The sequence below is a fragment of the Scyliorhinus torazame genome, chromosome 3 (genome assembly GCF_047496885.1).
Source record: "Scyliorhinus torazame isolate Kashiwa2021f chromosome 3, sScyTor2.1, whole genome shotgun sequence".
NCBI classification, from domain to species: Eukaryota; Metazoa; Chordata; class Chondrichthyes; order Carcharhiniformes; family Scyliorhinidae; genus Scyliorhinus; species Scyliorhinus torazame.
The window spans coordinates 63,594,247-63,607,595 of NC_092709.1; the positions used below are offsets into that span (position 1 = coordinate 63,594,247).

A 13,349-nucleotide genomic window follows, 5' to 3' on the forward strand; every position below is an offset into this window, starting at 1 on the left:
TTATCGCGGCCCCGATCCTAGCCCATTTTCGGGCCCTGAATCGGTCGGGATTGGGGCCGTTTCGCGCCATCGTGAACCTCGATGGCGTTCGCGACGGCGTGGGCACTTAGTCGCGGGAGCGGAGAATCGCGCCCATTAGGTTTACATTCACTACTGAGAACATTTATAATTCTGAATTCACCAAATGATCAAGAGATAGTCTTTTATTGCAGAGAGATCAACAGTACACCTGCTCTGTCTGGCTTCAGCTCCAACACTGAAAACAAAACTAAAATACACCCTGCAGCAAACAGCCTAAAACAAAAGTAAAAAGCTGACAGACAGCCCAGCTCCACCCACACTCTGACATCACTGATAAACACCCATTTCTTAAAGGTACATTTCTTAAACACCCATTTCTTAAAGGTACATTTCTTAAACACCCATTTCTTAAAGGTACTCTCACATGACACTCTGTACCCGAACAGGTGCCGGAATGTGGCGACTGGGGGCTTTTCATAGTAACTTCATTGCAGTATTAATGTAAGCCTACTTGTGACAATAAAGATTATTAACAATTAAGAGTCTTACAATGAGTATAAATCATTCAGTGTGGGCATTTCAGTGATTGTGACCAAGATACTAGATTTTAGAAATTTCAATGAAGGACTATGAATTACAATTGTTAAAATAATAATGGTTAAAATAATAATTGATAATGAAATAATCAATTTTTTTGTTAAGTAAAATACTTTTCTACTCTGTGTGTATCAAGTGTGAAGAAAGGCTGGCAGTAAGTGTGTGACAGTGATTTAAGAGAACAAATTTTATTATCAAATTAAATAGTCAGATACACCAGTCCAGCTATCTGATTGGGTATTTCACACCCAATACCCTCTTTCTTCTTGGTCAAGTCATTGTTACACTGGGTAAAGTTGGGTTAATATAAATGATTGAACCAACTAGTTTGAATGAGGTTTGACTCTTTAATGGAATTTAGCTGAAAAAGATCCAAATGTGTTCGTCTCTTGCTGATGGCCGTGACAATCAGTGAGCTGTAAAACACTGAGGTGAACTTCCAGCGCTCGTGCAGGGAATCCATGAGGCTGTTATTCTGATTCTTGCCAGCTGCGATGTTGGATTTTTCCTCAGCCATCCTCACTTTGAATTGCAGGAAATATATGAATGAATTAAGTCATAAAAAATACATTTTGAATATGTCAGTTCAGAATTATTTCAGAATAAAGAAACAAGAGGAGTCTCCTCTGGTAGAGTACTGGTTAACATCTTACCCGTGCTTTTTAAAATTTTTAAAAGCATTAATCATTGTCTCAACATGTTCAACAAAGGGATTTTATGCAAATACATCTATCACTGTGGGCGGAGTTCTCCCACCTGGGACGATAGGCCCGTTGGCGAGGGCAGAGACTGGGAATGTTTCTGGCTGCAGAGGCTGATGGGAAACACACCATCTTCCAGCCCTGATCGAGTAATTATGATCCTATTGAAATCACCCTGAATGTATACGGCGAACCATTAAAAATGGAGGCCGATACTGGGGCTTCGGCGACAGTCGTGGGTGAGCAGGCCTTCAATTATATTGGTGTGGGAACCCAGGTCCTAAGCTGGAGCAACACCGAGGCATAAGCTATTGTCTTAATGGGGGGCGATCCTTAAAATCCTCAAAACTACAGAACCAGCAGTGACTTATAAGGGATAAGGAACCAATCGGTCTTAATTGTTATCGAAGGGCACAGATGAAAGGCACTGATTAAAGCAAATCTTTTACATTTCAGGTAGGGGACCCGGTTTTGGTTCGTAATTTTGCCTTGGGGCTCACCATGGCTAGCCGGGCACATCGTGGCCAAGTCAGGGCCTGTGCCATCCACGGTCAAGGTGAATGGCAGGACTCTCAAGAAACATGTCGGGCACATGAGGCGTTGAGGGGTGGCAACCCCCAGTCCAGAGCAGATGGGCCCTAGCATCATCAAGACCCCTGTGAGAGTCCTTGTGCAGGGGAGTTCAGTGCTCTGGAGGCGACCCAGGTGGCTGGGCCAGTGGAAGCTGGTGAGCCTGTGGTCCTACTATGGGGTCGACACCTGTGGAACCTTTGCCAGTTCATGACATTTCCGAGACTGCTGAGTGAGCGGTTGTATTGAGAGGATCCGGTCAGTCTATAAAGTCCCCGGATCGATTGACGCTTTAAAGGACCCTCCCTCTCCCTCCTGAGATTTGTCGCTATGTACATCAGGTTGTAAATAGTTCCATGTGTTGTGTTGTAAGGGACTTAAGGGGGGAGAGATACGGCAGCGCGGCACCTTTAAGGGAGCATGCTCAGTGGCCCATGTGACTGGTCTGGGATCAATCACGTGGGAGGGCACAAATCCAGGCCAATAGCACATCAGCGTGGGGCCAGAGAAGTTGGGGCCCGGGAAGAGTGAAACGCGGACTGGGAAGAGTGAAACCTGTATCATTGTCCCATCCCAGTATTATACGAGTCTTGTCTTCTACAATAAACCTCTTTGGTTTACACTGGAAACCTTCAGCATATCTGTCTCGAGCCCCGACAAGCTCCTTATTCCTGCTCTTCACTGACACACAAAAATCGAAACTTACTCAGAAAATTCTCTCAATTTTGCACCAGAAGCCTGTCAATCATTGGCTTCACCCAGCTGGCTTCAGGATCCACACAAACCTTTGTCCCGTCTTTAAGAGTGATTCTGTAAAGAGTTGTAAAATTATTTTAAATTCTCAGTAATGCAGCCACACTGTAAATACAATCTATCTATATAACTACTTCCTTGTATCCAACTTGTCTGTGTCTTTTTAATGTGGGTGGCTGGTTAACCTGCAAAATAGCAAAAGGTGAAAAGTGAAATTGGTGATAATGGGACAGTTTGATCAAATGGCAACAGTGATTGGTCTGAAATTGTGGAAGTCAAAGTTGAGTCTGGAAGGTTGGTGAAGTGTCCAATAGAAAGATAAGGAGCTGTTTGCAGAGCTTCTGTTGATCGTCAAGGAAACAGTTTAGGAGTTCAAGGTCAGAGAGGTCAGAGTGGGAGAGGGAACATCTTCCCCCAGACACCATAGATTATCATAGCATAGAATTTACAGTGCAGAAGGAGGCCATTCGGCCCATCGAGTCCGCACCGGCTCTTGGAAAGAGCACCCTACCCAAGGTCAACACCTCCACCCTATCCCCATAACCCAGTAACCCCACCCAACACGAAGGGCAATTTTGGACACTAAGGGCAATTTAGCATGGCCAATCCACCTAACCTGCACATCTTTGGACTGTGGGAGGAAACCGGAGCACCCGGAGGAAACCCACGCGCACACGGGGAGGATGTGCAGACTCCGCACAGACAGTGACCCAAGCCGGAATCGAACCTGGGACCCTGGAGCTGTGAAGCAATTGTGCTATCCACAATGCTACCATGGTCTCCGACAGGCTTGTCCAAGATGAGGGCCACATTCGAGCCACAAACTGGCTCCTTCAGCCGTTTTGAAAATGTCGATCAAACAGGAAAGTCCCAATGGGAGATTGTTCAAGGGAAAAGTCAACCAATCACAGCCTGGTTTTCCTACACTTGTGGAGCTCATGGGCTCAGTATTTGATTTGATTTGATTATTATTGTCACATGTATTAGTACACAGTGAAAAGTATGGTTTCTTGCATGCTGTACAAACAATGCAAACCGTACATAGGGCAGGAAGGAGAGACTGCAGGATATAATGTTACAGTTATAGCAAGGTGTAGAGAAAAGATCAACTTAATACGAGGTAGGTCCATTCAAATGTCTGATGGCAGTAGGGAAGAAGCTGTTCTTGAGTCGGTTGGTACGTGACCTCAAACTTTGGTATCTTTTTCCTGACGGAAGAAGGTGAAAGAGCGTATGTCCGGGGTGCGTGGGGTCCTTAATTATGCTGGCTGCCTTTCCGAGGCAGTGGGAATTGTAGACAGAGTCAATGGATGGGAAGCTGGTTTGCGTGATGGATTCACGACCTTTTGTAGTTTCCTGCGGTCTTGGACAGAGCAGGCTCCATACCAAGCTGTGGTACAACCAGAAAGAATGCTTTCTATGGTGCATCTGTAAAAGTTGGTGTGGGTCGTAGCTGAAATACCAAATTTCCTTAGTCTTCTGAGAAAGTAGAGTCGCTGGTAGGATTTCTTAACTATAGTGTCGGCATGGGGGGACCAGGACAGGTTGTTGGTGATCTGTACACCTAAAAACTTGAAGCTCTCGACCCTTTCTACTTCGTTCCCATTGATGTAGACAGGGGCATGTTCTCCACTACGCTTCCTGAAGTCGATGACAATCTCCTTCGTTTTGTTGACATTGAGGGAGAGATTATTGTCGTCGCACCAGTTCACCAGATTCTCTATCTCATTCCAGTACTCTGTCTGGTCATTGTTTGAAATCCGACCCACTACGGTGGTGTCATCAGCAAATTTGAAGATCGAGTTGGAGGGGAATTTGGCCACACAGTCATAGGTGTATAGTAGGGGGCTGAGGACACAGCCTTGTGGGGCACCGGTGTTGAGGATGATCGTGGAGGAGGTGTTGTTGCCTATCCTTACTGATTGTGGCCTGTGGGTTAGAAAGATCAGGATCCAGTCTCAGAGGAAGGAGCCGAGGCCAAGGCCACGGAATTTGGAGATGAGTTTCGTAGGATTGATGGTGTTGAAGGCTGAGCTGTAGTCGATAAATAGGAGTCTGACATAGTTGTCTTAGTTATCTACGTGTTCCAGGGGAGTGCAGAGCCATGGAGATGGTGTCTGCTGTGGACCTGTTGCAGCGATAGGCGAACTGTAGTGGATCAAGGCAATCCGGGAGGCTGGATATGATTCGTGCCATGACTAACATTTCGAAGCACTTCATGATGATAGATGTCAGAGACACTGGACGATAGTCATTAAGGCACGCTGCTTGGCTTTTAAAGCCAGAAAAACATCAATGCTGAGCCAATCAGCAGCGACTGCGGGAAGGAAACAATCTGTGATTGGAGGAAAGCTGACATGAAGGGCGGGGCCCAGGACACTGGGGAGCTGGAGAGAGGGGCCCGAATTGGAAGAGAGCCAGACAATGGGTCCATGGGAGGAAGAGAGCAGGGCGTGGAAAAGCAGGGAGGCAAAAAGCAGGTCCTGGGAAGAGCGGAGCTGGAGAGAGAGGCCAGAAGACCAGAGAACGGAGAGTGGGGCACGGGATAATCAGTGAGCCGGAGAGTGGGGCACGGGATAATCAGTGAGCCGGAGAGTGGGGCTGGGATCAACAGTGACCCGGAGAGTGGGGCCTGGGACAAACAGTGAGCCGGAGGATGGGGCCCGGGATAAACAGCGAGCCGGAGAGTGGGGCCCGGGATAAACAGTGACCCGGAGAGTGGGGCCCGGGATAAAGAGTGAGCCGGAGAGCCGGGCCCGGGATAAACAGTGAGCCGGGGAGTGGGGCCCGGGATAAAGAGTGAGCCGGAGAGCCGGGCCCGGGATAAACAGTGAGCCGGAGAGAGGGGCCCGGGATAAACGGTGAGCCGGATAGGGGGGCCCGGGATAAACAGTGAGCCGGAGAGCCGGGCCCGGGATAAACAGTGAGCCGGAGAGCGGGGCCCGGGATAAACGGTGAGCCGGATAGGGGGGCCCGGTATAAACATTGAGCCGGAGAGTGGGGCCCTGGATAAACAGTGAGCCGGAGACTGGGGCCTGGGATAAACAGTGAGCCGGAGAATGGGGCCCGGGATAAACAGTGTCCCGGAGAGTGGGGCCCGGGATAGACAGTGAGCCGGAGAGTGGGGCCCGGGATAAACAGTGAGCCGGGGAGTGGGGCCCGGGATAAACAGTGAGCCGGAGAGCAGGGCCCGTGATAAACAGTGAGCCGGAGAGCGGGGCCCGGGAGAAACAGTGAGCCGGAGAGCGGGGCCAAGGATAAACAGTGAGCCGGAGAGTGGGGCCCGTGATAAACAGTGAGCCGGAGAGTGGGGCCCGGGATAAACAGTGAGCCGGAGAGCGGGGCCCGGGATAAACAGTGAGCCGGAGGGTGGGCCCGGGATAAACAGTGAGCGGGAGAGTGGGGCCCGGGATAAACAGTGAGCCGTCGAGGGGGCCCGGGATAGACAGTGAGCCGGAGAGTGGGGCCCGGGATAAACAGTGAGCCGGGGAGTGGGGCCCGGGATAAACAGTGAGCCGGAGAGCAGGGCCCGTGATAAACAGTGAGCCGGAGAGCGGGGCGCGGGAGAAACAGTGAGCCGGAGAGCGGGGCCAAGGATAAACAGTGAGCCGGAGAGTGGGGCCCGTGATAAACAGTGAGCCGGAGAGTGGGGCCCGGGATAAACAGTGAGCCGGAGAGCGTGGGCCCGGGAAAAACAATGAGCCGGAGAGTGGGGCCCGGGATAAACAGTGAGCCGGAGAGCGGGGCTCGGGATAAACAGTGAGCCGGAGAGTGGGGCCCGGGATAAACAGTGAGCCGGAGAGTGGGGCCCGGGATAAACTGTGAGCCGGAGAGTGGGGCCCGGGAAAAACAATGAGCCGGAGAGTGGGGCCCGGGATAAACAGTGAACTGGAGAATGGGGCCCGGGATAAACAGTGAGCCGGAGAGCGGGGCCTCGGGTAAACAGTGAGCCGGAGAGTGGGGCCCGGGATAAACAGTGAACTGGCGAGTGGGGCCAGTGATAAACAGTGAGCCGGAGAGTGGGGCCCGGGATAAACAGTGAGCCGGAGAGTGGGGCCCGGGATAAACAGTGAGCCGGAGAGCGGGGCCCGGGATAAACAGTGAGCCAGAGAGCGGGGTCCGGGATAAACAGTGAGCCGGAGAGCGGGGCCCGGGATAAACAGTGAGCCAGAGAGCGGGGCCCGGGATAAACAGTGAGCCGGAGAGCGGGGCCCGGGATAAACAGTGAGTCGGAGAGTGGGGCCCGGGATAAACAGTGAACTGGAGAGTGGGGCCAGTGATAAACAGTGAGCCGGAGAGTGGGGCCCGGGATAAACAGTGAGCCGGAGAGTGGGGCCCGGGAAAAACAATGAGCCGGAGAGTGGGGCCCGGGATAAACAGTGAACTGGAGAATGGGGCCCGGGATAAACAGTGAGCCGGAGAGCGGGGCCTCGGGTAAACAGTGAGCCGGAGAGTGGGGCCCGGGATAAACAGTGAACTGGAGAGTGGGGCCAGTGATAAACAGTGAGCCGGAGAGTGGGGCCCGGGATAAACAGTGAGCCGGAGAGTGGGGCCCGGGATAAACAGTGAGCCGGAGAGCGGGGCCCGGGATAAACAGTGAGCCAGAGAGCGGGGTCCGGGATAAACAGTGAGCCGGAGAGCGGGGCCCGGGATAAACAGTGAGCCGGAGAGCGGGGCCCGGGATAAACAGTGAGCCGGAGAGCGGGGCCCGGGATAAACAGTGAGTCGGAGAGTGGGGCCCGTGATAAACAGTGAGCCGGAGAGCGGGGCCCGGGATAAACAGTGAGCCGGAGAGCCGGGCCCGGGATAAACAGTGAGCCGGAGAGTGGGCCCGGGATAAACAGTGAGCCGGAGAGCGGGGCCCGGGATAAACAGTGAGCCGGAGAGAGGGGCCCGGGATAAACAGTGAGCAGGAGAGTGGGGCCAGGGATAAACAGTGAGCCGGAGAGTGGGGTCCAGGATAAACAGTGACCCGGAGAGTGGGGCCCGGGATAAACAGTGACCCTGAGAGTGGGGCCCGGGATAAACAGTGACCCGGAGAGCGGGGCCCCGGATAAACAGTGAGCCGGAGAGGGGTCCGGAATGAAGAGTGAGCCGGGGCGGAGAGTGGGGCCCGGGATAAACAGTGAGCCGGAGAGTGGGGCCCGGGATAAACAGTGAGCCGGAGAGCGGGGCCCGGGATAAACAGTGACCCGGAGAGTGGGGCCCGGGATAAACAGTGAGCCGGAGAGCGGGGCCCCGGATAAACAGTGAGCCGGAGAGTGGGGCCCGGGATAAACAGTGAGCCGGAGTGTGGGGCCGGGATAAACAGTGAGCCGGAGAGCGGGGCCCGGGATAAACAGTGACCCGGAGAGTGGGGCCCGGGATAAACAGTGAGCCGGAGAGTGGGGCCCGGGATAAACAGTGAGCAGGAGAGTGGGGCCAGGGATAAACAGTGAGCCGGAGAGTGGGGTCCAGGATAAACAGTGACCCGGAGAGTGGGGCCCGGGATAAACAGTGACCCGGAGAGTGGGGCCCGGGACAAACAGTAACCCGGAGAGCGGGTCCCGGATAAACAGTGAGCCGGAGAGGGGTCCGGAATAAAGAGTGAGCCGGGGCGGAGAGTGGGGCCCGGGATAAACAGTGAGCCGGAGAGTGGGGCCCAGGATAAACAGTGAGCCGGAGAGCGGGGCCCGGGATAAACAGTGACCAGGAGAGTGGGGCCCGGGTTAAACAGTGAGCCGGAGAGCGGGGCCCCGGATAAACAGTGAGCCGGAGAGTGGGGCCCGGGATAAACAGTGAGCTGGAGTGTGGGGCCGGGATAAACAGTGAGCCGGAGAGTGGGGCCCGGGAAAAACAATGAGCCGGATAGTGGGGCCCGGGATAAACAGTGAACTGGAGAATGGGGCCCGGGATAAACAGTGAGCCGGAGAGCGGGGCCTCGGGTAAACAGTGAGCCGGAGAGTGGGGCCCGGGATAAACAGTGAACTGGAGAGTGGGGCCAGTGATAAACAGTGAGCCGGAGAGTGGGGCCCGGGATAAACAGTGAGCCGGAGAGTGGGGCCCGGGATAAACAGTGAGCCGGAGAGCGGGGCCCGGGATAAACAGTGAGCCAGAGAGCGGGGTCCGGGATAAACAGTGAGCCGGAGAGCGGGGCCCGGGATAAACAGTGAGCCGGAGAGCGGGGCCCGGGATAAACAGTGAGCCGGAGAGCGGGGCCCGGGATAAACAGTGAGTCGGAGAGTGGGGCCCGTGATAAACAGTGAGCCGGAGAGCGGGGCCCGGGATAAACAGTGAGCCGGAGAGCCGGGCCAGGGATAAACAGTGAGCCGGAGAGTGGGCCCGGGATAAACAGTGAGCCGGAGAGCGGGGCCCGGGATAAACAGTGAGCCGGAGAGAGGGGCCCGGGATAAACAGTGAGCAGGAGAGTGGGGCCAGGGATAAACAGTGAGCCGGAGAGTGGGGTCCAGGATAAACAGTGACCCGGAGAGTGGGGCCCGGGATAAACAGTGACCCGGAGAGTGGGGCCCGGGATAAACAGTGACCCGGAGAGCGGGGCCCCGGATAAACAGTGAGCCGGAGAGGGGTCCGGAATAAAGAGTGAGCGGGGGCGGAGAGTGGGGCCCGGGATAAACAGTGACCCGGAGAGTGGGGCCCGGGATAAACAGTGAGCCGGAGAGCGGGGCCCCGGATAAACAGTGAGCCGGAGAGCGGGGCCCCGGATAAACAGTGAGCCGGAGAGTGGGGCCCGGGATAAACAGTGAGCCGGAGTGTGGGGCCGGGATAAACAGTGAGCCGGAGAGCGGGGCCCGGGATAAACAGTGACCCGGAGAATTGGGCCCGGGATAAACAGTGAGCCGGAGAGTGGGGCCCGGGATAAACAGTGAGCAGGAGAGTGGGGCCAGGGATAAACAGTGAGCCGGAGAGTGGGTCCAGGATAAACAGTGACCCGGAGAGTGGGGCCCGGGATAAACAGTGAGCCAGAGAGTGGGGCCCGGGACAAACAGTGACCCGGAGAGCGGGGCCCCGGATAAACAGTGAGCCGGAGAGGGGTCCGGAATAAAGAGTGAGCCGGGGCGGAGAGTGGGGCCCGGGATAAACAGTGAGCAGAAGAGTGGGGCCCGGGATAAACAGTGAGCCGGAGAGCGGGGCCCGGGATAAACAGTGACCAGGAGAGTGGGGCCCGGGATAAACAGTGAGCCGGAGAGCGGGGCCCCGGATAAACAGTGAGCCGGAGAGTGGGGCCCGGGATAAACAGTGAGCCGGAGTGTGGGGCCGGGATAAACAGTGAGCCGGAGAGTGGGGTCCGGGATAGACAGTGAGCCGGAGAGCGGGGCCCGGGATAAAAAGTGAACCGGAGAGCGGGTCCCGGTATAAACAGTGAGCCGGAGAGTGGGGCCCGGGATAAACAGTGAGCCGGAGAGTGGGGCCCGGGATAATCAGTGAGCCATAGAGCGGGGCCTCGGGTAAACAGTGAGCCGGAGAGTGGGGCCCGGGATAAACAGTGAACTGGAGAGTGGGGCCAGTGATAAACAGTGAGCCGGAGAGTGGGGCCCGGGATAAACGGTGAGCCGGAGAGTGGGGCCCGGGATAAACAGTGAGCCGGAGAGCGGGGCCCGGGATAAACAGTGAGCCAGAGAGCGGGGTCCGGGATAAACAGTGAGCCCGAGAGCGGGGCCCGGGATAAACAGTGGGCCGGAGAGCGGGGCCCGGGATAAACAGTGAGCCGGAGAGCTAGGCCCGGGATAAACTGTGAGCCGGAGAGTGGGCCCGGGATAAACAGTGAGCCGGAGAGCGGGGCCCGGAATAAACAGTGAGCCGGAGAGTGGGGCCCGGGATAAACAGTGAGCAGGAGAGTGGGGCCAGGGATAAACAGTGAGCCGGAGAGTGGGGTCCAGGATAAACAGTGACCCGGAGAGTGGGGCCCGGGATAAACAGTGACCCGGAGAGTGGGGCCCGGGATAAACAGTGACCCGGAGAGCGGGGCCCCGGATAAACTGTGAACCGGAGAGGGGTCCGGAATAAAGAGTGAGCCGGGGCGGAGAGTGGGGCCCGGGATAAACAGTGAGCCGGAGAGTGGGGCCCGGGATAAACAGTGAGCCGGAGAGCGGGGCCCGCGATAAACAGTGACCCGGAGAGTGGGGCCCGGATAAACAGTGAGCCGGAGAGTGGGGCCCCGGATAAACAGTGAGCCGGAGAGTGGGGCCCGGGATAAACAGTGAGCCGGAGTGTGGGGCCGGGATAAACAGTGAGCCGGAGAGCGGGGCCCGGGATAAACAGTGACCCGGAGAGCGGGGCCCGGGATAAACAGTGAGCCGGAGAGTGGTGCCCGGGATAAACAGTGAGCAGGAGAGTGGGGCCAGGGATAAACAGTGAGCCGGAGAGTGGGGTCCAGTATAAACAGTGACCCGGAGAGTGGGGCCCGGGATAAACAGTGACCCGGAGAGTGGGGCCCGGGATAAACAGTTACCCGGAGAGCGGGGCCCCGGATAAACAGTGAGCCGGAGAGGTGTCCGGAATAAAGAGTGAGCCGGGGCGGAGAGTGGGGCACGGGATAAACAGTGAGCCGGAGAGTGGGGCCCGGGATAAACAGTGAGCCGGAGAGCGGAGCCCGGGATAAACAGTGAGCCGGAGAGCGGGGCCCGGGATAAACAGTGAGCCGGAGAGCGGGGCCCGGGATAAACTGTGAGCCGGAGAGTGGGGCCCGGGATAAACAGTGAGCAGGAGAGTGGGGCCAGGGATAAACAGTGAGCCGGAGAGTGGGGTCCAGGACAAACAGTGACCCGGAGAGTGGGGCCCGGGATAAACAGTGACCCGGAGAGTGGGGCCCGGGATAAACAGTGACCCGGAGAGCGGGGCCCCGGATAAACAGTGAGCCGGAGAAGGGTCCGGAATAAAGAGTGTGCCGGGGCGGAGAGTGGGGCCCGGGATAAACAGTGAGCCGGAGAGTGGGGCCCGGGATAAACAGTGAGCCGGAGAGCGGGGCCCGGGATAAACAGTGAGCCGGAGAGCGGGGCCCGGGATAAACAGTGAGCCGGAGAGTGGGGCCCGGGATAAACAGTGAGCCGGAGAGCGGGGCCCCGGATAAACAGTGAGCCGGAGAGTGGGGCCCGGGATAAACAGTGAGCCGGAGTGTGGGGCCGGGATAAACAGTGAGCCGGAGAGTGGGGCCAGTGATAAACAGTGAGCCGGAGAGTGGGGCCCGGGATAAACAGTGAGCCGGAGAGTGGGCCCGGGATAAACAGTGAGCCGGAGAGCAGGGCCCGGGATAAACAGTGAGCCAGAGAGCGGGGTCCGGGATAAACAGTGGCCGGAGAGCGGGGCCCGGGATAAACAGTGAGCCGGAGAGCTGGGCCCGGGATAAACAGTGAGCAGGAGAGTGGGGCCAGGGATAAACAGTGAGCCGGAGAGTGGGGTCCAGGATAAACAGTGACACGGAGAGTGGGGCCCGGGATAAACAGTGACCCGGAGAGTGGGACCCGGGATAAACAGTGACGCGGAGAGCGGGGCCCCGGTTAAACAGTGAGCCGGAGAGGGGTCCGGAATAAAGAGTGAGCCGGGGCGGAGAGTGGGGCCCAGGATAAACAGTGAGCCGGAGAGTGGGGCCCGGGATAAACAGTGACCCGGAGAGTGGGGCCCGGGATAAACAGTGAGCCGGGGAGTGGGGCCCGGGATAAACAGTGAGCCGGGGAGTGGGGCCCGGGATAAACAGTGAGCCGGACAGCGGGGCCCGGGATAAACAGTGACCCGGAGAGTGGGGCCCGGGATAAACAGTGAGCCGGAGAGCAGGGCCCCGGATAAACAGTGAGCCGGAGAGTGGGGCCCGGGATAAACAGTGAGCCGGAGTGTGGGGCCGGGATAAACAGTGAGCCGGAGAGCGGGGCCCGGGATAAACAGTGACCCGGAGAGCGGGGCCCGGGATAAACAGTGAGCCGGAGAGTGGGGCCCGGGATAAACAGTGAGCAGGAGAGTGGGGCCAGGGATAAACAGTGAGCCGGAGAGTGGGGTCCAGGATAAACAGTGACCCGGAGAGTGGGGCCCGGGATAAACAGTGACCCGGAGAGTGGGGCCCGGGATAAACAGTGACTCGGAGAGCGGGGCCCCGGATAAACAGTGAGCCGGAGAGGGGTCCGGAATAAAGAGTGAGCCGGGGCGGAGAGTGGGGCCCGGGATAAACACTGAGCCGGAGAGTGGGGCCCGGGATAAACAGTGAGCCGTAGAGCGGGGCCCGGGATAAACAGTGACCAGGAGAGTGGGGCCCGGGATAAACAGTGAGCCAGAGAGCGGGCCCCCGGATAAACAGTGAGGCGGAGAGTGGGGCGAGGGATAAACAGTGAGCCGGAGTGTGGGGCCGGGATAAACAGTGAGCCGGAGAGTGGGGCCCGGGATAAACAGTGAGCCGGAGAGTGGGGCCCGGGATAAACAGTGAGCCGGAGAGTGGGGCCCGGGATATACAGTGAGCCGGAGAGCGGAGCCCAGGATAAACAGTGAGCCGGAGAGTGGGGCCCGGGATAAACAGTGAGCCGGAGAGTGGGGCCTGGGATAAACAGTGAGCCGGAGAGTGGGGCCTGGGATAAACAGTGAGCCGGAGAGCGGGACCCGGGATAAACAGTGAGCCGGAGAGTGGGGCCGGGATAAACAGTGAGCCGGAGAGTGAGGCGCGGGATAAACAGTGAGCCGGAGATTCGGGCCCGGGATAAACAGTGAGCCGGAGAGCGGGGCCCCCGA

General features: G+C 57.1%; 1 protein-coding gene across 1 annotated transcript in view; it reads right to left on the reverse strand.

Moving 5' to 3' along the window:
- Positions 1–951: 951 nt before the first annotated feature.
- LOC140408486 (interleukin-8-like) overlaps positions 952–13,349 on the reverse strand; it is a 59,550-nt gene continuing 47,152 nt past the window's right edge. The window contains exons 3-4 of the mRNA XM_072495739.1: positions 2,596–2,699; positions 952–1,140 (exon numbers count right to left, since the gene is read on the reverse strand). Of these exons, the coding sequence (XP_072351840.1) occupies positions 2,609–2,699 (91 nt within the window). The 3' untranslated portion in view covers positions 952–1,140; positions 2,596–2,608. The remainder of the gene's footprint in view (positions 1,141–2,595; positions 2,700–13,349) is intronic.